Source organism: Synchiropus splendidus, chromosome 2, assembly GCF_027744825.2.
Source record: "Synchiropus splendidus isolate RoL2022-P1 chromosome 2, RoL_Sspl_1.0, whole genome shotgun sequence".
Taxonomy (NCBI): domain Eukaryota; kingdom Metazoa; phylum Chordata; class Actinopteri; order Syngnathiformes; family Callionymidae; genus Synchiropus; species Synchiropus splendidus.
The window spans coordinates 31,040,130-31,066,597 of NC_071335.1; the positions used below are offsets into that span (position 1 = coordinate 31,040,130).

Consider the following 26,468-nt stretch of genomic DNA (forward strand, 5'->3'; position numbering starts at 1 on the left):
ACTCGTACTCCAGTAATCATTGCTGTCCAACTCCCACTGAACCCACTTCCTCCTGCCTCACAAGTCGTACGTACAAAACTAGGTCAGTCTGATGGAGTTGGGCCTAAAGTTTGTTGTATGTTGTATTTGTTGGTATTGTTGCCAGAGTTCAAGTGTCGCCCGAAACATGATTAATTTATGTGTAATTCAGTAGTTTTTTTTTTTATATTTCAAGATTTTCCCAAGAATGCAATAGGTTCCTCATCATATCATTCCAAACTACAATATATAAAAGCAGAAGCAGAAGTGGCAGAGGTAGCAAAAGGCTTCAAGACAAAACATGAAGAGAACTGTTTATCAACTGACTCGACTTGTGATTTTGTGCTAAAAGGCTAAGGACCCCAAACTCCCAGGATGTACTGTCACTCCTGCCAAAAAGAGAGATCTTGCAACTCAGCATTTTCTGCCTGGAAACTTCCAGCAAACATATGCAGTTACAGTTTCCAAGTGTTTTTTTTCCAGCAGTTTCCCCCTCCAACAGATTTACTGAAACGTTTCCAGGACTCAGGACATGCTGTTTGAAATGAAACAATAATTTGAAGTGGACTGAGACTAATTGTGTTTACCATCGACTATTTAAAACAAAACGCTCAATTAATAAGTTTGTTTTGGCTAAATTGAATTTCACATTAACCCTTCCTTTCTAACAGGATCAGAGCTGTCATTAAATTAAAGCATAAACATTAAAACCTTTGTGCCATGTCATTCCTAAACTGTGTGAGCTCAATCTTCCCTCAACAACATTTAAACATCATGAGCCACTTGAGTGGCGCTTTTTCAACACATATAAATTGAAAATGGCAAAAATATTTACCCATATTCAATGTTAAAACATAGCCACTAATGAAGTCATAACAAAATTCCCACTGCTGAAGAGGATCTCACTGACACTGAGATGCTTTGAGAGCACAAAATGAGACATCAAAAAAGACATTTAAATCACTATTTTCCTGAAACATTACAACATAAACTGTGCAATAGCATCTCTGTGAACTTTTGACATACCAGACCACCTCATCAAAAGGGCCCTAGTGAGTGTCATATCATTTTTATCGTCTGCTTTTTGTCTAATTTAGTTCACTTTTTCAGGCCATCTACTTTTCGCTTTAATGCATTAATAACATAAAATACCATCAGGTTTCGAGAAAGACATTTTATTGCCTCTAATTAATTGTTTACATGATTTTTTTTAAGTAGAAATCTTGTATAGTATGTGGTGTTTGGTGGAAGACAAGTATGATCTTTTTTTTTTTTTTTGGGTTCTAGTTTGTTGGGTTTTTTTTTTAGAAGCCTAGTTCAATGATAAAAATGGATGTGGCTCAATTAAATGACTAAATGCTGTGCTATGGAAACATTGTTAAATTAAGGACGTTGACTCCTTTGCTTGTAACATGTAAACGTGTATGTAATGAGTGGTCCGTTCCATGTGCAAACAATTTTACCTGGTTATGAGCTGTGAGGTTGACCATGTAGGTGTCCACCCGGGTGAAGGTGTGCACGTAGGTCTGGTTCGGCTTGGGCGTGACTGTGGCATCTCCGCTGATGCTGAGGATCAGTTGAACATCCGTGCCGGCAGCCATGGAAATTACAAACTCTACCTTTTGGCCAACCGTTACGATCGTCTCCTTATTGCCTGTCTTGAGTTCCAAACCCTGAATCTTGTCCTGCACGAAGAACTCTTTTGTGACCACCTGCCCACTGACGTCGTTGGTGGCATTCAGAGTAACAAAGGTGGTCTTTGGCTCCATAAACACGACTGAAGTGTTCTCCCCGGTCTCTGTATTTCCTTCAAAGAGCCACGTCCAGGTTACATTGGTTCCTGTGAGTTTCTCAGCCAGGAGGGAGACGTTGGAACCCGTCGCCACATAACCCTGGTCTGTCACCGTGATTGCTGTGAAGCTAACCCCAGATATGACCTCCTGGACACTGACCTCCTCAGACAGGAGAACTGAGCTAACTGCATTGAAAACTTCCACTGATACTAGTTTTTGTCCAGGACTGGTGAAGGTGTGCGTCCTCCAGGGAGAGTTCCCCAGCAGAGCCTCCCCGTTCACCAACCACTGGTACTGCAGGTCCGAACCCTCCACGGTCAAAACTGTGAGGTTAGTCGAGGAATTCACCGCGACAGGTTTGCGGCTGATATGCAAGAAACCTCCACGTGCAGGATCCAAGAAGTGGATGGTTTTGTTGACTGTCAGCTGATTCAGGAGGTTAACTGCCCGGAGGAAGACAACGCACGGACCGGGTTTGGAGTAGCGGACCTCAGAAGATTTGCCACTGATGTTAAAAGTTGAGCTTTGAGGATCCATCTCTCTGACAAAGTTCCAGGTGAAGGTCATGTTGGTTCCTTCCTTCCACCCCGCATATAAGTGGAGAACGTGATGTGTAGCAAAAAAACAGCAATCCACCCCCTCCCTTCCTCCACCAGCCCACCTGATGTCCTCCTCTGTTAAAATCTGCAGACCTTCAAGCTCCCGCTGAACAAACAGAAAGATGCTTGCTTGTGATGTCCCGACATCGTTCTCAGCGGTTACAATGATGTTGAAAGTTCCGACGGAGCGGAAGGTGTAGAACATGGTGTGGTTCCCAGGGATGGACGTGCAACGGTCGCACAAAATCCAAGAGTACCGAACATTATCTCCTTCCTCTAGGTGGGCTTCGAAGTCTACAAGTGCATTGAGGGGCACGTTGATCAGACTGGAGTTAACAGTTAGTCTACGGATCGCAGCAAGGACAGTGACAGGCAAGAAAGTGTGATTGCTGCTGACTTTATTGGCTGCTGTCAGCGTCACATTATAGTGCCCACTAGTGTTGTAGATGTGAAGGACGTTTTGCCCTATCCGAACATTTCCATCTCCAAAATTCCAGGTGTATGTGACATCCGAAGGCCAAAAGTCTGTTGTGAAATAGTACGGTGCTCTGAGAGTCAGGTTGTTGTGCTTGGTACCGTTGTGTTGTATGGTCAAAGGTCCCACTGGTATCTGGACCTCAATCGGGAGACTGCTGTTGCTGGCTGAAATGTTGTTAAACACAGTCACGGTCACGAAGTAAAGGCCAGGTTTTTCGTAAGATGTGACGATACTTCCGCTCCCCTGAATCAGTATGGGATCTCCGCCTCTGCCAAAGTCCCACTGGTAGCTGTAGGTAAAGTCTGGCTCGGCTGTGACTTGCAGCGGGATCTCCTCGCTGACTGCAACTTGCAATTTCTCCAGGAGAAGGTCGGTTTTGGTTATCACAGGCTGCACACACATCCACTTGAGGAGGTGGGCCTTTGAAGCAGCGTTGACTCCACCGGACAGAAGCAGGGAGAGTTGGTACATTCCACTTGACCAATAAGTGTGTGCAACTCTCGGGATGCCATGATGGGTTTCATTCGGACTTTTGTCACCAAAGCTCCACTCATAAGTGTGTGCTGAGGCATTTCCAGACACCCAGGCTTGAATGTCAAAAGGGACCTTCTCCTGGACACAACCAGAAGGCTCAATCTTCACTATTTGGAAGACGAAGACTTGAGCGGTGAGGGTTGTCCACCCAGAGCTCACAGCATTAGCTGCGGTCACATTGACAGTGTAGTTGCCCTCGTGAGTGTAGGTGTGTGAAATGTGAGGTTCAGACGACGAGTAGTTGCGTCCATCTCCCATGGCAAAAGTCCAGGTGATGTTGTTACCGGAGTCGAGGTGCCCCCATACTGATGTCGGGGCGTGAAGCTCAGTCGGACCTGAACTTCTCACTGTCAAATTCTCGATCTCCTCATGGACAAAGATGTCAGTGCAGGCTTTCATAGAGCTGATGGTGTTGTTGACTGAAACACACACATTGAAGTATCCGCTCTGTGTGTAGGTGTGTGCCACTCGACGACCTTGCACAACGGCAGAACCATCTCCGAAATTCCAATCGTAGTGAATTCCGTAAGGTGAGGGCAAAGGGTGAGCCTCAAATTCAGCCAGTTTGCTTGCTAGCAGGAGCTGTGGGTCTCTTTGTATGTCAAGACGGGTGAGGATGCTGTAGACACTCATGTTGATGCTCCGACTGATGTTCTCATAACGATTGGACACCGACACCAGCGCTGCATATATTCCTGTGGACCATTAAAAAGCACTTTATGCCTGAGTTCATGGCAACATTTTCTGCTATATTTTGCAATGGGCTCACCTGGCTGGGAGTAAATGTAGGTGACATTGCTGCTCAGGAGAACCTGATTTGGGGAATCTTGACTGAGAAGGGAGGAAGGATATGGAGGCTTAAAGTCAAACTCCTTATATCCTCCATCACCAAAACACCACCTAGAGCAGAGAGACACAATAAAAATGAGCTCTGAATAAGGGTTGTTTTTGATAAGGCAAAAGACAGTTGGAGGTTGACAATGGCTCCACTTTTAAAGACACTTCTTATCAGGTGATAAAGGCAAAACAAGAAAATGGTCCACATCTCCTCCAAGAAGACATTCCACAAAACAGCATACAATCAAATAAGCAGACTAGCTAACACTAACACTAAGTTACGGGAACTGGGAATCCACATTCGGCAGCTTGAGTCTCTTAACCAGACCTTAAGCCAGACTGTGCAAAGGTCAATGAGCCACGTGCTTGCGCGGCGCTCATGAGTTCAGTATAACTATGAAGCAGGTCACATTGATTTTCTTCTTAGTTTGACAATTCACTGCACAAATGTAAATATTGCTTCAGTCTTGAGGAGTTACTCTTCAAATGTCACTTTTTTTCCTGTTTTTTAACAGGCAGTCCAGGTAGACTTTCAGTCCAATTTCACACCCCAACAGAGAAATGTATCACTAATAAACAAAATAACTCCAGTGTAGAGAAAGAAAACGCTAGTATTAAACAGGTCAAGAAATGCAGCAACATATCCAAGTATCTACTACGTTTTCAACACTGATATAGCAAACATGAAATCACATCACACAATCAAGTATTGCAATATTTCAGCAAAAATATTGTATCGCGATATTTGTGCGTATCAATATTTTCCAGACCAGCAGCACAGCTTGTTCACACACCACAATCACAACTAATTTTGAAACATTCAAAGTTAAGAAGAGACGAAAGTGAGTCAACTCCATCCAAATGACTTGGAAAAACTGAAGAAAATGTCCTATTGTGCAAAAGAAAAGTTCAAGGAATCAAGAATCCACCAGAGGGACATCGAAGGGAAAGCAGAGACGAGCACCAGAGAAGGAAAGTTCTGGTCACCAATCCGCTCCATCTAAACCATCAGCCATCAAAAGCAGAGGAAAACGAAGAACAGTTTCATGTCCTTCGAGTGTGTGAGCGTGTGTGTGTTTACCGGAAGGTGGCGGGGACGGACATGTCCACCAGCACTGATGTGGAGAGGGTCTGAGTTGAGCCCTGTGGTACCACATCTGGAACCCCTTTAACTGTGAGATTGGTCATGGGCTGAAGACGGTCCACAGTCACATTAAAATGCTCGGTGATGCTGCTGATGTGGTTCATGGCGGTCACCTAGAAGAGCACTGGGCTTTAAGGTCATCTTCAACAGCTGCTTGAATTCCTAACAGATGCTACTAACACAGAACTTCTCAACCCTCATACATCATTAATGTTGTTTACATTTTCATTGTATTACTCTATTTTTATCGCTTTCATTTTGTTGCAAGGGATAAAGGATAATTGATGAGAATTTATTTGGAAACAAAGCTACACCAATATTTAAGCCATGTCTCCTTTTCACTACAATCACAGCAATCATGGTTACACAACCACCAGACAAACCTGCAAAACGGCTTCCAGGTTAAACAAATTCACACCTCTCTTCTCAGCACATGCAAATGTTTCAGCTAAGGCACATTGAAGAATTGTCGATCCATGAAGATTGTTGGTTCCTCTTAAATGACACGGCTTGTTCATTTTCAAAATATAGCTTATCATTATTGTATACACAGAGAAACAGAAAAGGTCTTAAACTGAGACGCCCCAGTACTTACATATTTGATAGTGTTTCCTTATTCACAACCTTCACACAGACTGATTCGGTGGAGGAGTAATAGTAATAATTAACAATTCCATTCCAGGCTTCACTGGTGACTTTTGATTAAATGGCTTAACAGTGACAGTGTTTTTCAAGTGCAGTTTTCACTACTATTATCAGTTGTGAGTGAAAATAAAAATAAAAACTTGAGATATAATTTTATAGATAATTGAACATTCAATATACTGAGTGTTTTATTAGGGGAATACAAGCTTTATATTGTCATGTACCACCTATTATATTAATAAATTGGTAACACTTTATTCTCACACCTTCATCACATTTCTTTGTTATGTATTTGTTTATACATAACAACCTTTTTTTCTCCCATTAAAATAAATCCTGATTTAAATTTTCTTAGTAACATATGTCTGTTGAGCTATTTTTTTTCTTTTTCTTCTGTGTTAATTTTAAAAATCTTCCTCATATGCATACATAAAAATGTCACGCTTACTCTTCATAACCTTCTTGTAACATAAGCCGTTTTCTCCATCATCTACTGTGAGTTATATCTGATAAAAAAAAAACCAATGCCCTTTGACCACCTCACCTTCACATGCCAGCTTTTAATCCTCTCTTTACAAAGGCGATTTCAATGACCTGACGTTGAAACATTTACGAGGATAAAACCAAACCATTGTGGACTCACAGTGAGTTTGTAGATGGCGGCATGCTGGTAGATCACGTTGAGGACCGTGTTGTAATACGTGAAGTAAGGCTTGTCATCAACGGTCCATTTAAAGGTGGGATTGGTGCCTTGGACGACTGATGCTGTGTAGCTCTGAATAAACACAAAAAACTATTTGAATTAAACAGCTATGTTTGAGGTTAATTATGGTAAATGGTAAACTCACCACCACTGACTCCATCAGGACCCTGTTGGTGGGATGAGGCTTCACCTCCAGTCCTCTGAGTGGTTCCTCCAGGTGAACCATCACGCTCAATCGACCTTCTGTGACATTATTGTGGGCCTCTAATTCCACCTGCATTGGCTCCTTCTGCTCATTTCCTGTAAGCCTGAGATCCATTATTGCATACTGGCTTAGTTCCGACACATCTGTCTGTGATCCGGGTCGACAGAGTGTTGGGCTGGACGAAAACTCTGGGGGACAGTCGGGCTGAAAGGTCACGGTAAAATTACCACTGACATGAGACGCTATAGTTGTAAAGCGCGACTGTACGCGGAGCAGCAGCCGGGTGTTGTTGGGCTGCAGGTAGACGGAGCCGTTCAAAAGTGGAGGGTGGAGGATGGTCAAGCCTAAAGGAGGCACCACTCGAAATGGACAGGAGGCAGACACAGGATATGTTGGTTCGGCTGATGTAACCTGGAGTGAAACACAAAACACAAGAGTGACGATAGAAATAAACCAATCTTTGAGCAACATTTAAGACAAATTCAGGTCAAACTTGAAATGTTAGAACCATTTAATATGCCATGTTTGCTACGTGGCGGCACCAGGGGACCTGATTTTTAACCCTTAGTCACCCAAATCTGTTCACCTCTATCAAAGGCATGTGCACAGACAGATTCAGAAAGGTCACTTCTGTCATGCCACCCATGGTGACTCATTGTGATATATAATCTTGTTTGCCATTAATCTCCATCGTTCCACCAGCTGCCTTCTCGCAGGGTTTCCATTCCCCTCGGCTGGTTCTCCACACCTATTTCCAGTTCATTCCCATGATCCCCAACAGAGCACCCAGTTGGTACCTTGCCTAGGATTCATTAGCATTCTTAGCATTAGCATAGCATTCATTTTCCTGACTGCATCTTGGATCTAATCGTGACCTCTCGCCCACATTATCCACCTGGTTCTGACCCTGTACAAGATACAGAGAACCCTTGAACATGTTTACTAGTTGGATGTATGAGTTCAATGCAATACATGCAATTTAGACGCCAGTGCAGCAGATCCCAGAATCTGTTTTCAAAATAGACCCCACTCAACAAAAGCGTTGCATCAAATTACCACCTGCGTTCAGAGACATAGCAGTGCAGGAATTTAAGGGCTTCATCAGCCTGCTGGGATGTGACTTTGTGATCTGATGTCTTACCAGCAGGCTATAGAGTCCGGGTTGACCCAGGCCGGCAGACAGCTGCGCACCCTGCAGCTGCGTCTCACTGTGGCCCACAGAGAGAATTCTGATTGGACAGACCACGTCCTCGAGCCAACCTGCTTCACCTTTATCCACCAGCGCCTCCAAGTCAAGCACCGGGTGGGAAAGACTATGGTCTGACGTCTTCGAATCCTGCTCAGTGTAGTTCATCCAGAACCACTCGGACTGGTTCAGTACCATGACAGAATGTCGCCATGGAGAGAGAGGGGTGGATCGGCAAGTAAGGAGAGATGCCGGGCCGGCATTATGCTGTAAGGCGATGACATCACCGGGTGAAACCAGGAGATCTTCTAGCTGGTCCTGCACCTGTGAGGGGAGTGGATCAGTATCAGTGAGAAGTCATAACACCAAAAACCAAATGATAATTCACCAGGATTGTCGCAGCAGGTCCTGCAGGTAGCGTGAAGACCACCTCATCTTGAAGTATGTATTGTGGCCTCACAGCATCCCGGGGCAAGTGGTGACCATGGGTACAGTTGGGGCAAGAGGAGGGCGCGCAGGCAGCGGAAAGGGGCAGACACTGTTGCTGAAACAGACACCACTGTTCCAGTCTGGGACATGGAGGCGGGTCAACGAGCTTCGTGTCATGGGTGACACAAGACGCCACCGGAGCACATGCCTGACCTGCACAACCTGAAAATGATCACATGATTTTTCAGGATTTAAAATGTTCAGGAGACTTTTATTTAGGTATTTAAGATTCAAATAAGATGCTTAAGTATGTATTTTATCAGTGCCAAGTCACTTGTTGAGACACCCATTACTAATACCCTTCACTTATTTGACCTATCTAGAAAACATGTATGTACAATGCCACCGAAATCGACTCTAGAGTCTAGCTAGAGCAGTGAGAGTGACATCAGAGTGAATACAGAATACACATCTTCCCTTTTGATAACGCCGTCAGTCATGAGAACCACTGCACAATGCACCTCTTGCGAGCCCAAGTGCTGAACGTTACTGTGGTTACTTGTATATGAAGCTCCCACATTCCTCCTCATTAACATTGACTCATGTTGATTGTGTTTAAGGTTAGAGAGGCCACACATTAGGCTGCTGATTAAAAGGAGATCACTCACTAAACCCAGCACTCAAGAGAAATTAGAAGTGGCTTTTTCGAACCTGGACCGATGCTGTTCCGAAAGCTAAGCACAAGGTTAATTATTTTGATGACAATTGATGATCAACGCATGAATTTTCGCTGAAGTTTGTGACAATTAATGTGCTGATTTTGACCCTTCAAAATTGTACAAGGTAGCACATTGTATACACAAAATCTCAGTTTGCTATTTTGAATAGAAGAGTTTCTCTCTATTCAATGTCAAAACGGACTCAACTGTGGAGATATTTCCCGTTGACAGGGCTCAAAAATCACACTCAAGTCAGAGTCAAATTCTCTTTCCTATTCATTCATTGCCTTCTCTACATCCCTCACCGAGTTACCTCACGTAAATTAGATTTAAGACATGGCTTTCCACCATATCTAACACAATTTGTTGCATCCCGCCACAGCTTTATGTAGCTATTTCCGTCAGTGGTCTTTTCACATGCTGTTCCTGATGCTATTTCATTTCACCACACAAGCAATTTGATTGTTGCGATATATGTCCCAAAGAAAACCCGGAGGATTTTCAACTTGTTTGCAAAGTGATGTGCATTGATGCGACACAATCGACAAATGTAACTGACTTACATGCTTCTCTAAATTGGACTACTATACAGTTCCAGCTCAGCATAAGCAAAACAAAGACATGAAATAACAATAAATATTTGTTTTTTTGTGTTGTTTTGTGATTCAAACTTGGTCTGCAGCATTTAACAAGCTACGAGCGAATACAAATGAAATAACAAAATAGCCATACTGACTGAATAAGACATTTTGCATCACAACTTTCTTAGGTTTTGTCTTGCTGTCTTGATCCCACCACATGTTCTGAAAATATAAAACTGTGATAATGTTGCAAGAATGATCTTGTCACTCGTACTGTATGAAGCTTGAGTAGATCTAAAATCATGTTAGCCTAAGATGCTTGTGTCAACAGGCAGGTCTGGGCGCAGGTGGCAGGTATTTCAGAGCTCAGTGTGCATGCACGGATGGTTTACGGTTCACTGTGTGAGGCTGTGTACGTGACTCACTGGGCAGCAGCAGGTGCCGACCACGAAGGTGGCAGTGAGGTCGATAGATCTGAAATCGGACGTTAATCTGCGCATGGAGCTCTTGAGTGACGAACTCCAGAGAAGACAGACGACCCGCTTGGACGAAGCTTAAAGATGGAAACAGCATCACCTGAGGACAGCATTTGAATCGAGAGCCTTTAGAATACAAAACAAAATTCTATCAGGGTGATGTATTCATACCTCCACAATGTTGGCAGGTGTTTGTGTGATTGAGGAAGGACTTGATGGGGACGCCTGATGCAAAGCATTGTGGGAGGGGAGCACAGCCAAGCCAGTACGGCAGATCCCAGAATCTGGGAGACGAACTGTCCAAACAACAAACGTGGGGAGTTATTTTTTTCGTTGAAAGATGCCAAAAAGTACACTAAAGCAGATATCATCGCCGACAGTACACGATGTTTGAATGTTTTAAAGCCCACCCATACACATCAAAAACAGTTGGGTTTGGGATGTACAATTACTTTGAAGGGTTGATTCTAGCAAAATTCATTCCATAAAACCGACTCCCTGCAAGGACAGCTATTTGGACTACATGCAGAGGACACCCTGGAGAGGCTTCCAGAAGTAACTATAAATCAATATTGATGGACCCTTCAACAGAAGAAGAAACTCCCCTCAGCTGCTCAACTCCAGCATTATGGAAATTTTCAACCAATACTGTCGCCCTGCATTTAATTTATGACAGTAGACTTATTTTTTGGCATTTGAAATCTCACTGATCAGCTGTTTGGAGAGCAGTTGGTGAGACTCTCTAGATTTGGATGTTGGGACAGGAATAACAAAAACCTGCAGCTCAGGGCCAAACATTAGGTTAAATGGCAGACAGACAGACGATCATCCTGACAATTCTACCAAGTCATATCGAAACTTTACATCAGAAATTGAATCTCAGGAATATTTGGCGCTTCCCTCCCCGCATCCCAGTGGCAACCGGACGAACACACAGCCCTTTCAGAATGAGTGCAAAATAGCTAAACAGGGACCAAAATTCCAGTAGTTCTATTTATTTAATCAAGCTACAAGCCTTTATATACACATTGTTTGAATGAATGAATGTTGTGGTTGTGGAAGTTTAGAAAACCATCACAGCTGAGACGCAACTGCATTATTATTATTATTATTTTTTTTTTTATAAAGCAGGGTCAGCCAAGTAAAATAATTGCCCAGGGGACCCCTGCACGTGTTACTGTGGCAACAGTTACCAATTTGATGTCTGTTAATGTTTGTTATTTGACTCAGATGCTTGTTTATTTGTTGTTTATCAAGTTATTTGTTTGTTACAAAGCAAGTTGTCAGTCAGCTACTGTAACTCACTGTAGCTTGGCCACCAGATTACACTGGTATATGGCGGCATCTAGTGACCAAGATACGGTCGAAAATCGGTTTCCATTTTTTCATGTTTTGCAGACGCCCAGACGCCCTCCTAGCTAAAAGCCTGGTTGTTGACATGGTGCATGGGGAGGGGGTGGGGTTAAGGGCGGGGTTATGGGTTGAGGCCGGGGTTTTGGATACCTGGTTCAAAATCCTGGCTAAAAGCCTGACCAGTGGTATCACTTTTCCAACCAAAAGTTAGTTCATTTTAATCAGTCAGTCATGTGGTTTGTTGTATGTGAAGTGTGTTGGCAGTCTACAACAAGCTTGTTTAATTTTCCTGTAACCAACAACACAGCTGGTTATCAAAACAACAGATTGTAACAGAGCTGATAAAAACATGTATTTAAGTATTTGGATTCATCAGGCTAACCCAGTGATGTCAGCTGAAAACACCAGACCCCTCAGACCTACCTTGGGGGGTGTACTGACACACATATGCCCGCTTGGCATTGCACGGGTGCGAACTGGTTTGAGCCCGCTGATCCAAAGACACGCAGACATTTCCTTGAGTCATCAGGGAACGAGGGGGCAGACCCTCTTCTCCGTTCCAAGCGTCAGAACCGTTCACCCATCGCAGTCTGCCAGGTGAGTTGACATCACTCAAGCCCAGCCAAACGCCTCGGTCCCTACAGGACAGTAAAGTGCACGCTACATTAACAGAGAGACCAGCGATTATGAGAGAGTAAGAATAAAAAAAACGACAATGTTAACAGTGAAAATTGAACACGGAAAAGATGAGTCGATAACAAAGCAGCATGTGTTTGGTTATGAAACATTTTATGATTGAGCTGCAGGGCAGTACCAGCAAGGGACTTGAACACCACACGAACACAATTAAGCCTAATGCTGCAATTGGACTCCACATCAAGAAATAATTGCATCACTTTTTAGACTTTTCCAAGCAATCTTTAAATGAAAAAGACACCATACTGTGACTTCTAATATGAGGTAGTCAAATGACTTTCATTTGTGTACAACGGTGAAGTGACCATGACATAGCTGGAGGAAGGAAAAGCTATTGACAAGTACAAAGCTCCATCAATTTGTTCACGGCAAGTTTAATGACTTAATGACTCAGACACGTCTCTCTGGGCATGACAGTGACATTGCAGCTGTGCTTGCTCAGATGTGACCCGATTCAACTTGGCCTTGGTCAGAACAACATGCCAACACTGTGGGATGTCTATACAGTATACAATGTTTTCTGTTGCCACAGAGTAAATAGTGTTGTATAATCTGATATCAACAGTGCGGAGAATAACAGCAAACTGCTTTTCACTCCAGACAATACAGAGTCTGGATTTAAACCAATGAATACTGTATATTGTATGATCTATAGCAGACCTAGGCATAGTGCGGTCTCCGGGGACCATATGCGGCCCCCATATTTGTTATAATTACTGTTTGCAGATGAGCACCGTGAGCGGATTTGTGTGTTGGGTTTGTGAACTCCCTCCATTCATGTAGACACATGTATATACTGATCTTTTTCAAGAGGCATACTTCCTGTAGTCATGCTGTGTATGAGGCACAAGAGTTGCTATTAAAGCCAGAAGAAGTCTCTGCCTGAGATTGATTCAAATCAATTGATCAATTCACACACATCAGGTCAGGAGGCAGAGACGGTTGCAGGTGAGAGCACATCAGTCCAAATGTGCACTGCTTTCTTCTTATTTTAAAGAATGGTTTATGATGAACTGATAGATGAAAACAACTCACTGTGTGACTTTGGGTGCCAGGAGGTTCAGCACATCACCTCTCACCACTGCCAGATCTCCACCGCGATCTGAACACTGCTGCCGAGCATCGGTCCAGCTGAGCTCCACAGTAACTATCTGGAAACAGCGCGAGGACTCTTTGTGATGTACCCCGTCTTTTGGACAAGGAGGGGAAGCTGGTGGAGGACCGAAGTGGACAGGTTAGGTTAGGATCGCCCTTATGTACGTAACTACAAGAGACCAAACATTCCAGAATACACCAACAAACTCAAGCTTCACCTTTCAAAACCTCTGCATCATTTTTCGTGATCTTCCAGTCTACCTCCACCCCAACAGACCCCCAGCTGACCAGCCTGAAGTCTAGACTCTGATTGGCCACACCGAGAAGTGGACATTGCAGCTCCAGTTTAGGAGGAAGAGTCACCGACACTTGTGTGCGTGCTGACGCCTGTGACAACGAAATCCACACATCAACACCTTACAATGTCTTCATTCATTGATCGTTGTGTATCACCTCCTTGTTTCCAGCCCAGGCCATCACAGTGACCACATATTGACCAGGAAGTCCGTATTTGTGTGTCACAGAGGTCAGTTCTAAACCTGTTGTGTTGACCCGAGGTGAAAGGTCACCGAAGTCCCAGGACAGAGTCGCTGAACTGACTGAGGAGGCAGCATAGAAACTGATGGGATGGTGAACACTCTGCAGTGGGAGGGGCTTCAGTGACACTGAAAATTCCACTGCAAACACATCTAGAGCCAAAGTCCACCCACATTCCTGAGAAAGAGAAGAATTTTCAGATTAGAATATCAATAGATATTGAAGAAAATATGATTACGGCTGTCTGTTTTATTGTTTTGGTAATGAAGGAAGGCTCAGGGGACCTTATTCAATTGTAGGACAAGAAGTCGAGTGCTACCTTCATCACATGCCAGTTGGTGCAGGCGGCAGAACACTGGGACTCGCTGATGAAGTTGGGCTCAGAGTTTGTGCTACAGAGACACTCGTGTCTTGCTCCCAGACCGCCATAGCGGTAGGATGCAGCAAAACACACACTGTTGCACTGTTCCCGAGTGAAGTTCCCCGGTGTGGAGGAAGAAAAGATAACCAGCTCACTGCGTCCTCCACCTCCACTGCTGCTGTCCTCCAGGCACCCGGCGTAATTCAGACCTGAGGAAAACATTTTAAATGTTCAAAATCTATGAACATCATGGGGTGATTCAACCAAAGCCTCGAGTCTTACCACAGGTCCGCATGCTGACATTGAGGAGGGGCTGGTGGCGAAGCTCTAAAGGTTTGTTACACAGCATGGCATCGGGGTGTTGAACCCGAACGCCTTTCTCCTGCAGCCAGCTGACCAACCGAAACAACTTACAGTCGCACACAAACGGGTTGCTGCTTAGGTCACTAGAAGAGAGGGGAATAAGGAAGAAGGACTACATCAGCTCTAATATGATTTCCAATTATTCTTGTCTAGTTTCATTTCAACTGCATCTGGAAGTGACATGATACAGCGGCACTATGAGTGAGAGAAAGGTGTGAGACAAGCTGTAGAAGTACTAAGTAAGTTCATGATGGATGAAAGGCACTTTTCAACCTTTTCGTAAGTTTAATGCTCTGAATTATTATCCAACTCATTCTGATTAATTTAGTGGTTTGGTAATGATAACTGTTACGACTGACTGAATAACTACTATGTAATGACACCCTGGAAGTCAACTTAGAGAGGGACAAAGGTCTTCAATTAATCAGGCAAGAGTAACAAAACATACAATTATTGCTTAACAGGAGGAGACATTTTAGCAAGCCGCCTAGAGAGGTTGAAAATGCCTGAAAGCTTAACACTATAATAGTGAAGGTCCGACATCAGACTGAGATTTGAATGACGCTGGGAAGTTGTGCAGGACACACGATTGATTATTATACCCACAAACATATTCCATGACCAGTCATACACATACATTTTCCACACCCATATGGCAAAAAATAAATATGCGAACACACATGCAGAAGCACTCTCAGACACACAAGAGCACACACATGCACACACACATGAGCACACGCACAGAAACAAATATACGTCAAAATCCTGACAATGATCCCATCACAAATTTCAGCCCTTCAAATATGGCCCAACATTTTATGGATAAAAAAAAGAAATTGGAATCGAAGAGAAACCTGAAGGACTTACATTTGTGTTAAATTGCAAAGGTCGTCACATATTCTCTCTTCTATGGTTGTGATGAGGTTGTTGCTTAAGTCTCTGATGGGGACAGAACACAATATGTCATCAAAACAACAACAATAAAAAAACGCTTCTTCAAATATGTGTATTTAATAAGATGTCATAATATTGTACTGGTTTAAAGAAGCATCTATTTTGTTATATATATTCTGTTTACTAATTCATCTCCCCCTGAAAAAGGGAGGAAATTATGGATGGTTTTAGAGTGGAAACATTGCTAACTATAAGGCAGGATGATGACGATGATATGTGCAGGCAGAACCAGTTCAGCGATCGCCATCTACACACCTGTAGCTCCCCTCTGCTGTAAGATGTAACTATGAGTCTGTACCTTTTGCTACTTTCTCAGTGGCTTCATGTCCGCCACATCCATCCTAACTCACAATAGAGATGCCATCGATGACACTCACAGAATTGACAGAGGTCCACAGCAGAACACCCCTCTGGGAAGGACGCTGATCCTGTTTCCCTGTAGATACCTAAAAGTGAGAGATACACAGGCACACACGCTGCATCAACATTTGTTGACAAAGAAATCAGAGATCTCCGTCAAATGACAAATACTCTGTGACAGGTTAGAAAGCATCTGTCAACATGTGCACAATAGCTCAGATCCAAGAGCAGCTGAACGCTAGCCTGAAGCCTGACAGTGATTTCAGTGATATTGTATAGATCGACTTCTTGTCCATTATAGTAACAATGAAACAAAATATTTCATGCAATAAACCGTAACCCAGGAGCATAACCATTTGTGTGTATATAATGAATGGCAAATATTTGGGAAATATGGCACTAATGGACGAGTGTCTCCTCACAATTCGCGGAGGCCGGTGTGACGGTCTAGCAGGCTGGTGTCCAGGGAGGAGATGTGGTTCTTGGACAGATCTCTAGGAACCAGAGAAAGAAAACAAACACATCATAGTGGCACCGAAATGCATCTGATAGTTAATCAAAACACATTTAACAAATCACACACACACCAAAAAAGCATTATGACCTCGAAGGTTGACACTTAATATCGCCAGAGGAAGAGCATACACAAATTTCATAATATCTGAGAAGAGAAGTTACAGTGGCTCTTGACCCCAAACCATTTGAAGTTGGTCCTCTATATAATTCAGAACTGCCAGAGGACCCCAAACCATTTGAAGTTGGTCCTCTATATAATTCAGAACTGCCAGAGAGCAGCTCAGTTCCACCAATATTAAAAAAAAGTGCTCCATAAAAAAAAACTAGTAAGATGTAGTCAACATACCAGGCCTGAAGTGGGTGCTGTAATACTCAGGCAACAAGCAAAGAAGATGGCCTGACGCATGTGCATGTGTTTGCAACAATCATAAGCTGATCATTACAATGAAAGAATGGCAGATTTTCAAAAACAAAAGTTTAGACAAGGGGAGTTAACCCAAAATTATTCACGGTGACTGAAAACGCTAGCGTTGTTTAGATCAAAGGTCTATCCAGCTCAGACAAAACTATCTCCTTCTTCGTGTGAACAGGGGCTTAATCATCCAATCCTCGTCCCGTTCTCAACATTACCAGTACATTTCTTTGGAATCCTTCAACACATTTTCAACAGACCAACGCCAGTAAAAACACAACCTCCCTGGCTGGGATAATGAGTTAACCATCTTAAGCTTGACCTTTAGTGCAAGTGAGGAAACACTTGAACTTGTAGGATCAGTTGGTAACTGCAAAAAAAAATAAAAAAATAAAATAAAAGTGACAATGAGCAGAATGTGTTGTGATGTATCGTGTTTTTAACTGGCCTTATAGATTGTTTTTCTTACTCCTGGAATACCAACATAGCCATCAAGTTCCTGAGAAAACCTTGTAAAAATAAATAAAAAAGACAGAAATATGCCTTATATAATAATATCAACAGACCTGGTATGAACTGTAGCTTTAACAGATCATGCTGCCACCACCAAAGCAGGAGATAGGGAAAGGAAGTGAGAAAATCTAATTGAGTCGCGCAGTTCAAAGATAACACAATTGGACTGGAGTGAAGTGAACTCATCTCTGCGGGAGGCAGCGTTTCTGATGCATGAAAGAGCAGAGGAGAGAAAGATCAATAATGAACTGGAGGTGGGAGAAAGGGAGGAATGAAGTGTTTATGCGGAAGACTGCTGGATTGTTCAAGGAGCACACTCATTCAGAACAGACTCTTATCTTCCATTCGGACGAGTCGCCATTATTAGCTACCGTGAGCTCCAATTTATAGCGATCTGCTTTCTCCCTTTCTTTTGAGAAGCCTTCCCTCGCTTCTCTCTCTCTCTCTCTCTGTCTGTGTATGTGCGTGTGTGAATGGAGCAGGACGCCCATTCCCAAAAGGAAACATCTGTACATTCCAGACAAGCTGTGTAAGAAAGATGAAGACGGAGAGAGAGAGCGAGAGAGTTCTTTTCTGCTGGCGTTTATAAGCAGTGGAGAAAAAGAAAAGCAGCAACATGAATCACTCCACAATAGACTCATTGACTCATGTATACATTAAGCGTGTGTGGCGAGGATTGAGTCTATCGCCTCCTCGACTGCGCTCAATTCTGACTTTAAAAATCACACTTTGAAGGCGTCGAGTGTGAGCGCGACTTTGTGATGTGACCTTCACCACATGCCAAACCTTGGCCACTATCCTTCGTCTACCTTTGGACACCCGTGGTTTAACTTGCACACACACACTAGTGGTACGCCTGCTCACAAACACTCAAAGCACACATATGGTTCTGTTTTACTAACAGTGTGGCCAATGATCTAACCACTCCTTATAAGGCTTGTCTGGTGCCACTTATTCTGCGCTCGCTGCGCTTCCATGCACACACACACACACGCCCGATAATAGCACTCAATACTATTTACACAAGTTGTGCAGCGTAAGAATAGTATTGGTCAAGAGTATCTGCGGGCGTCATACAGATATTGCCTTGACAACAGAGAAGGAGTCATTGCTGTAGGTCTGATGGCAGCACTTTTCGGTATCTGCTGCATCGTGGTAGTGAGGTGGTCCAATAGGAGGCTCTCCTCTAACCCACTAAACACAGACTGCTCTGTGGTGGCTTTCATCCCCTCCACTTTTCTGGCGCTCACCCCATTCACTTTGTAGATTTTCTTTCCTGCTGCAGTCGTTTTTCCATCTGTCGCTGCTCGGCTTTATTTACATTGAGGCATAAGTAAACCTGAATGAGAGTGACAGGAAGTACAGCCAGGCTGGCTCAGTGAAGTAAAAGAAGACAGAGCTCAAGGGTGGAAGCCAAGTGTGAGGGTGTAGTGGTGGTAGTTCATCTAGCAGTTCTACTTCTTCAAAGGAGTCTTATTAACATTAAAAAAATATACAGGTAAGGTTGCTATGCTGAGCTAGGTTGGTTGATCCAACTTGCTTAACCAAGGTAAAATAACGGAAAAATGGAAGTACAATTTTTCATAGGAAATGTAGACAATGGAACATGGAACAGGTTACATTTTGGTGGTGTTCCTACCACGAACCACTGGTCTTGCTTGTGCCAACAGTGTTGAGCACGCAAGTTTTGCCGGGCTACTGATACCAAGTGTGTCATTGTCTAACTGAAGCAATAATGAAGTTAGGTGGCAACGTTAACAACGTTCCGTCTTTACTTTTTGTTGCATGCTTTGTGTGAAGTGTACAGCAAACGGTGGCATTATGTTGTAGGTTTCAGATTTATGTGTCAGAGAAATGTGTCTTTAAAGGCGTGACTAACACTTAAGATGATTGAGCAACTTGTCTTCAGCAACCTCCCAAATAGGGTCGGAACTTTCCTCCAGAACATTTTGTTACTCCAACAGCTTCTGCTGGTTGTCCGGAGTCCAGCTGGAATACGTCATACAGCAATATATAGTGGTTTATACACACACTCATGCAGCCACGCACTCAAACACACACTCAGCTTCAGTGTAATTTTAGAAACATATTTACTGACTTGGTTAAAAAGCAAGACCTTAATGACTTGTTTCACAGATCTTTTCTTTCTGCTTTCAAGATGGCACAAAGGAAGGTCGCCCTGATACAGACATGTGCTGCACAATTCTTACTGTATTAACTGGACCTTGTTAACACATTGATATAACCTTTCCTGACTTGTGAGCTGCCACAATGCACAGCAGGTTGTTCTCGATGTGCTCCCTTGTCTTAGCCATGGCAGTCCACACAAGTTAACTGCAGTGAGCTACTGTCACTTGTTGAGTCAATTAAACAGCTGGTCCCAGGATGCTTTAGAACAGCCTGGACTGAAGGGGAATTTGGGATTTTCCCAAAGATGGAGACAGTTTGATGATTCATGATTCATATGATTCATAATATTAGGTCTTATCATGATTATTTGGTTAAAGTGGACCAATAACGTCACCAATTTCAAAGAATTGTCCTTTATTGTGTGTGTTTTCTTTTTTTTTTTATTATTATTATTATTAATAATAATAATAATAATAATAATAACAATAATAATAATGTCATTCTTATTGTAATTGTTATTCTTATTATGGTTATTCTTATTATTTATTGATATGTATTTATTATTATTATTATTATTATTATTATTATTAATAATAATAATAATAATAATAATAGCACAAACTAGCTATGTGAAACACAACTTTATGCCACCACTTTCAAATTCAAATTCTTTCAGTTTCTACTCACTGCACTTGATAACCCATCATGACAGTAAGTGGATAGTAGTAATAGTATATAATAATGATGGTAATTGCACCATCCATGTATGAACTAAACTATTTCATAAATAAATGCAAATGAAGTGCGTTGAAATGGAAACACTGACATTACCAACATATAACTTATACATTATATCTAAAAGTTAAATAACAGTTATTTTGCCATATTACTGTTCATTCAGTACACACTTCAACACATTACAGCATACATGAAAGTAGGCAAAAATACTGGTTAACACCTGTATTATTTTCAAAGTGGTATTAATCATTTCGAACTTTGACAATTTGACACTTAAATAACACATTCTTATTCTTATTATTATTATTGATGCACCAATTTTTTTCGAAAAGTAGCATGTGAGTACTTGCATTACTGATACCTAGTAGTTACACAATTACACATGAAGTTACTTTAGTTTTTTTTTTTTTTCATATATGTTTTTTCATATATTTTCAATTTTGTTATCTGAACAACACTCCACAGTATGTTTTTCTTGTACAAGTTTCACTGCAGTACAAACACAAACTTTACAAAATAGTCATAAGCTGACATTCCAAAACTGCGCCCTGCTGTAAAGTGGTTTCGTGGTGTCGGAGGCTACTCAAGCCTGGTATCAGTGCATCCCTGAATTATACATTATTTTTTTCAGTACAACTGCTTCTCTCAACCAGCATTTACAAACTGTCACTGACTTATTTCGTACTCCGTTAGAGAGTTACCAAATTTTTTTAACTGCATAATGGAAGGTCTGACAACACGAATCAAACAATGTGTCACATACAATATGATTCTCTAGAGATAAAGTGCAGTGAGTCTGTCATGTATGAACCAAAATGGAAGTACCACAGATTCAACTGGACAATTACTGTACTAGCAAAGAGAGGACAAGTGATACACACGAGAAGTCAGGCACAGCACAGAAAGCAGAGGGCGGGGAATAAAAAAGCTGTCACAAGGAGTTATTATATAAGCCCCCACACCAGTGAGGCACCAGTAATTAAGTCAGCTGGACAGGAAAGGGACCAGCTTTTACTTTAATTTTGTCACCATATAAGTGAGAATAAGACAAGAAGGCTCTTATTAAGATAATTGTGAGAGAGGAAATTACATTGGTGTTTGTCACAACAGTCAGTTTGATCAACCACAACCCTAACCAGCTTGAGAGAGTTGTACCGCTGGGTTCCATTTTGTATCAATTATCTCATCACCTCACTCACAATGTACACAAACAAATGCATTTGCAACTATTTTCTCTGTAAATATTGTCTTTGATAGTAGACACAGTATTTCTTCCTATCTGTTGAAACTTTCAACAGAAATGTATTGGTTTCAAATGCACAAATTTAAGCAGAAAATTTTGAGCAAATAATTTATGTAAAGAATAAATCTCATTTGAGCACGTGACCATTTCAAACCAAGCATGCATTGAATTTCAATTAACATTATGCTGAAGCAAAATAATGTGGTTAACTGAAGGCACAAAGATCAGCCAACCATTTTCCCACAGACATTCACTGAGGTAAAAAAAACAGACATTTCATTATGTGACTAAGAACAAAAAGATGGAGGTGAGTTGATTCCTATCCATTCACCGGAATGGATGAGCTTGCATGAGCGATGTCGTTGGTTACTGTTGCCATGGTAACATAAGAAATCCTCCCTCCCATACGGCCAGTGTATTAAGCTTTCCACTCCATCTTATAGGAGTCAGATTTGGTGTTCAGGAGGCTGTGTTCAAGATAACTGCAGCAGGGGAAAAGAGGAGGTGCTGAGATATGAACTCAAAGGAACTGATAACTTGATTTAGTTTGACAGCTGTGGAGACTCCCGACCCTGCACAACGCCAAAATTTCGAGGAGTTGTTTCATAACACATAGCAGAGCTTGCACTACATCTCTGTGCGTCTTTCCACTGTTATTGCACCATAGTGTCCAGCATCTATAGCTTTCAAGAACACAAAAATGCTTTTTGGAGGCATATGAGTATAGAAATATTATCAGTCAGATAGGGTTTGTATCTTGACTCCCTTGGCACAGGCTGTCTAAACATATAAGCCATGATGTGTGTTGATAAGAAAACTTAGAAATGTTGACAACAGAAGTGACGTGGGACCTGAATCTGAAGTGTTCCCCTCCGATACGATTGGATCCATGATAAAATCAACACACACAAACGGACTACACACTGACAATATAGAATAGGGTTTCTGCCTGGCATGGCGCAACACCACGGCTTACATGACATGCCATCAGAACAATTACGTCTTTTCTCTTTCATCTTCTCCTTAAAAACCACACAGTCTAATTTTCAAACAGAAAATACAACAGCTATCAATTAAAAATCAGTCTATTCTAAAGTAGATCTCAATGTGCCCACAGAAAAATGGATTTTCAAGAGATTCAAACACTTGCAATTATTTTGTTCGCAGAGAAATCATATGTCAGCCAGAAACCTGGTTTAATAAACTTTTTCTTTTAACAAAAGACGTGAAGGACATCCAGAAACAGAAGACAGCAATCTGTTTTGGTGGTTTTATTCTTCTTTTTCGTTAAGCATAACTGCATCATAGGAATAGATAAATGTGTAAAAAAATGTAGAATGTAGAAGAGTTACAAAGAATACTATATAGAATAATTTTAGACTCAAATAACTGTTCAAGCTTGACTCAAAACAGCAACAAGTACCTATTCTGTTCCATCCATAGCAATTCACTACCACTGTTCGTTCCTTAAAATAACACATATAATACAACTTATCCGATCACGATTAAAAAGGTGACTCCAGTTGGCTGCCAGGACATTTTTCTTAGCTCCGGTGTTTCGGCCGCACAGTGTGTTGCGCGTCATCAGCGTAGGCAAGTTATGGATTGGCAGGAAAATTGGGCTGTCAATACAAGTCATACATGAATACATTGACACGGAGCAGCACATTTTGCTATCCGAACGTGCTCAAGACCCATTCACTGAAAATTACCAGACACAATGTAGTACCCATGCCAGGACTGCAGAGGCGCTGTAGTGCTCTAACAACGAATTAACAAGACGACACAGAACACGCGAGAATGAAGCTTGTGCACTAATTTTGCACAGGAGTATAACAAATGCTAAGAGAGGCTGATGTCTAACGGCAATACAGTTTCGGCTTTTATTTCGAGTTACCACGCATGTTGCTCGTAGTTTTTTTAGGAGAACTCGGGTCACCTGCTTCATCGATACCAAGGAAAGTTATGCATATCAATTTCAATTCTATAAGCACTTGTTTGACTTGTACTTGTGCCACATACAGTACCAGCAGCCAGAACAGTTTTGCAAACGCACATTGTAACAAATACAATCCGTTGACCAATGAGGTTCAAGTAAAACTTTTAGGCTGCAATGAGCAGAGGAGAGCAAAGGGCTCAGAGTTTCATGAACAACAGTCAATCTGTTCTGCATGGAGGTGGATCGATCATGTTTTTGGGTCTCACTGCAGTCAGTAGCAGAGGGAATATTTCACAGGTGGAGGGAAGAGTGGATGAAACTGAACTCCGCTGGAAGTTCCAAACCTAAAACCTGGAAAACAGATCTCAAAATCCACCATGGACTACCTCTAGTGGAGCAGGCATGGCCTGCCCTAAACATCATTAACAATCTGTGCCAAAAGAGCAGAGCAACCCAGGAATCTCGCCGAGCTGGAAGACTTTTGCCAGGAAGAATGAGCAATAATCCCAGAGAGAAGACTTGCTAGACTCCTGGCTGCCCACAAAAAGCATTAACAAGCTGTGATGTGTGGGCTACTGGGTATTAACTCAACGGGGTGCCTAAACCTAAACTGCTCTGGACCTTTTTCCTTTTCTGCTGTTTCAAAACTGTATAGGATTTTTTTGACTGGAAAACATTGAAATAAAGCGTGCATTCGGCCATTGTACGAGTCAGTTCCCCATTCTCTTTTGAATCCAAAATTGAGTACCAGACCGTAACTTCATTCAAAATGGCATCTTGAAGAATTAAAAAATAAATAAATAATAAAGTCTCAAATGACGAAATCACATTTTCAGGGATAATTTATTTTACAAAACCCTTTCCATGAAGTGGCATGCATTTTGCATTTTTGACATGTATTGTTCTTTTTTTCACAACTTTGACACACACAAAACTCACTTTTTTATAATACTGAACAACATTGCTGAGACAATATTGCTACTTTTAAAGCAAAATAAATGAAAATTAAATGATAGAATGGCTCTGCAGCATCACAACAAGTGTGAATTTCCGGGGAAAAGCCTGATAACTGTTTTGTGATAACTGTTTCAACATTGTGATGCAAAATGTAAAAAGATTAATAACATTATTGATGTACAAATATAAATAGGATCTTATTTAAAAAATAAAAATAAAAGCCCATACTGGTGCAGATAAATGGTCGATTTATCTGTACAGCCCTACTGATGACAGTAAAAATACAAAAAAATAGTAGCTTTTAATCGTGAGAAGTAAATAAATATCAGCCATCTGCAGCCTCTCTCATCTGATCGGTCGCTTCAGGTGTTCAGGCGGCACGTGAGTCTCCCTGTCATGATGTCTCTCTCTGGATATTCCAAAAACACCAACAACCACCATAATCATCTCAGTTTCTATAATATGTGTTGGATTTTTCTGTGTGAAAAGACAAGATTCTAGGCATGGAGAACAACCTCCTCAACCAGTGGTCGGACAGAGCCAAGATTATTATTATTGAGATTGTCACAGTCATTATCTAAAGTTAAGTCCTTGGTCATGTCAGTCAGTGCGAAAAAAAAACTTTTTTTCACTTTGCTTCAAAATATGCTCCAACTTTTTTTTTTTTTGCCACATTGCTCAGCCCTACTTCACACGCTGTATATAAACAGAAAATTGAATGGTTTCAACCTAGAGACTGAATTGTAACAGTCATACAATGAGTTTTAAAAAAGTATATATATAATAATAATATTAATAATCTGTTTTATTTCGCTGCTGTTTCAGCAGTTGCTCCAGTACTCACTTGTGCTGCTGCCACTAACTATCCTTGATCTTTCATCAACAATGCCGTTTTCTGCTTGCTGAAGATTGATAGCTACATCCAACTCTCTACATCACAGGTGGGCAATTAAATTTCCTAAAGGGCCACATTAGAAACTGCAAATGTTGTGAGGGGCCACCATCAAAAGAAAGACAGTGATGACAACAAACATGACAGAAAAATATCCAAAATATATACTTAAGTACAAGGACAGAATGCACCTAAGGAGATGAAACGTGACTTAGGATCTTAAGAAGTGTAAATATGCCATGAAACCTATTGGAATATTTCATTTTATATGCACTTGATAGAGTATAAATCAACTATGGACTAGACGTTCAAGATATAAAGGCAATTTATTTCAAAATATATTTTCAGTATTCCATCAATGTGTTTTGAGGAACAAGAAAAACACAAAAATGGCCAATGAAAAGGAGAAAATTTTAGTCTTAAAACAAGAACGTGCTATATTTACTGCTGTAGTGGTGGTGGTGGTGGCTAAAAGAGAAATAACAAAAAAGGGAGAAAATTTGGATATATTAGTTTTAGACTGACGCCGAACGGGCCATGAAAATACAGGCATCGGCCGCACATGGCCCAGGTCTGCTCAACACCCTATTCTATCTTTGTTAAACTTGTTTTTCATAAATCCATATTCACACAGTATCGTGTCAATATCAAGATATCTGGCATGAAGATAAGATACCAAGATAAGTAATACCCATGTGGTTGAGCCCTGCCTATGCTTTTTCCCCCCACATTTCACTGTAAAAGTAAAGAAATGTGTCTTCATGCTTATCTTCATGCAGAAAAGGAATGTACTGGATTACTTCCAAGCAACAACCAGCATTTTCAAGATGCATTTCAGTGAAATATAAAGCTAAAATGGGCAAATAATCACTCAATATATCAGTAACCTTAGAGCGGTACAACGTTTTCTGAGACAAACCCAGCTCCTTGTCGAAGGCTCTGATCTCCCTAGGTGTGCCACTCTTCCTAGGTTTTGTATAAACCTTGTAAGGAGAGGAAAAGTGTCAGCCACCGGTGCATGTTGTCTAAACCCCCCAAAGGTTTAGGTGCATGAGATGGCAA

General features: G+C 41.7%; 1 protein-coding gene across 1 annotated transcript in view; it reads right to left on the bottom strand.

Moving 5' to 3' along the window:
- LOC128754193 (polycystin-1-like) overlaps positions 1–26,468 on the bottom strand; it is a 50,817-nt gene that overhangs the window by 22,971 nt on the left and 1,378 nt on the right. Inside the window, exons 2-19 of the mRNA XM_053856635.1 lie at positions 16,489–16,560; positions 16,084–16,152; positions 15,620–15,691; positions 14,672–14,835; positions 14,348–14,598; positions 13,945–14,205; positions 13,710–13,878; positions 13,432–13,606; positions 12,124–12,338; positions 10,519–10,643; positions 10,297–10,447; positions 8,531–8,793; positions 8,098–8,466; positions 6,897–7,367; positions 6,692–6,823; positions 5,341–5,516; positions 4,192–4,322; positions 1,482–4,117 (exon numbers count right to left, since the gene is read on the bottom strand). Coding sequence (XP_053712610.1) covers positions 1,482–4,117; positions 4,192–4,322; positions 5,341–5,516; positions 6,692–6,823; positions 6,897–7,367; positions 8,098–8,466; positions 8,531–8,793; positions 10,297–10,447; positions 10,519–10,643; positions 12,124–12,338; positions 13,432–13,606; positions 13,710–13,878; positions 13,945–14,205; positions 14,348–14,598; positions 14,672–14,835; positions 15,620–15,691; positions 16,084–16,152; positions 16,489–16,560 — 5,902 coding nt within the window. The remainder of the gene's footprint in view (positions 1–1,481; positions 4,118–4,191; positions 4,323–5,340; positions 5,517–6,691; positions 6,824–6,896; positions 7,368–8,097; positions 8,467–8,530; positions 8,794–10,296; positions 10,448–10,518; positions 10,644–12,123; positions 12,339–13,431; positions 13,607–13,709; positions 13,879–13,944; positions 14,206–14,347; positions 14,599–14,671; positions 14,836–15,619; positions 15,692–16,083; positions 16,153–16,488; positions 16,561–26,468) is intronic.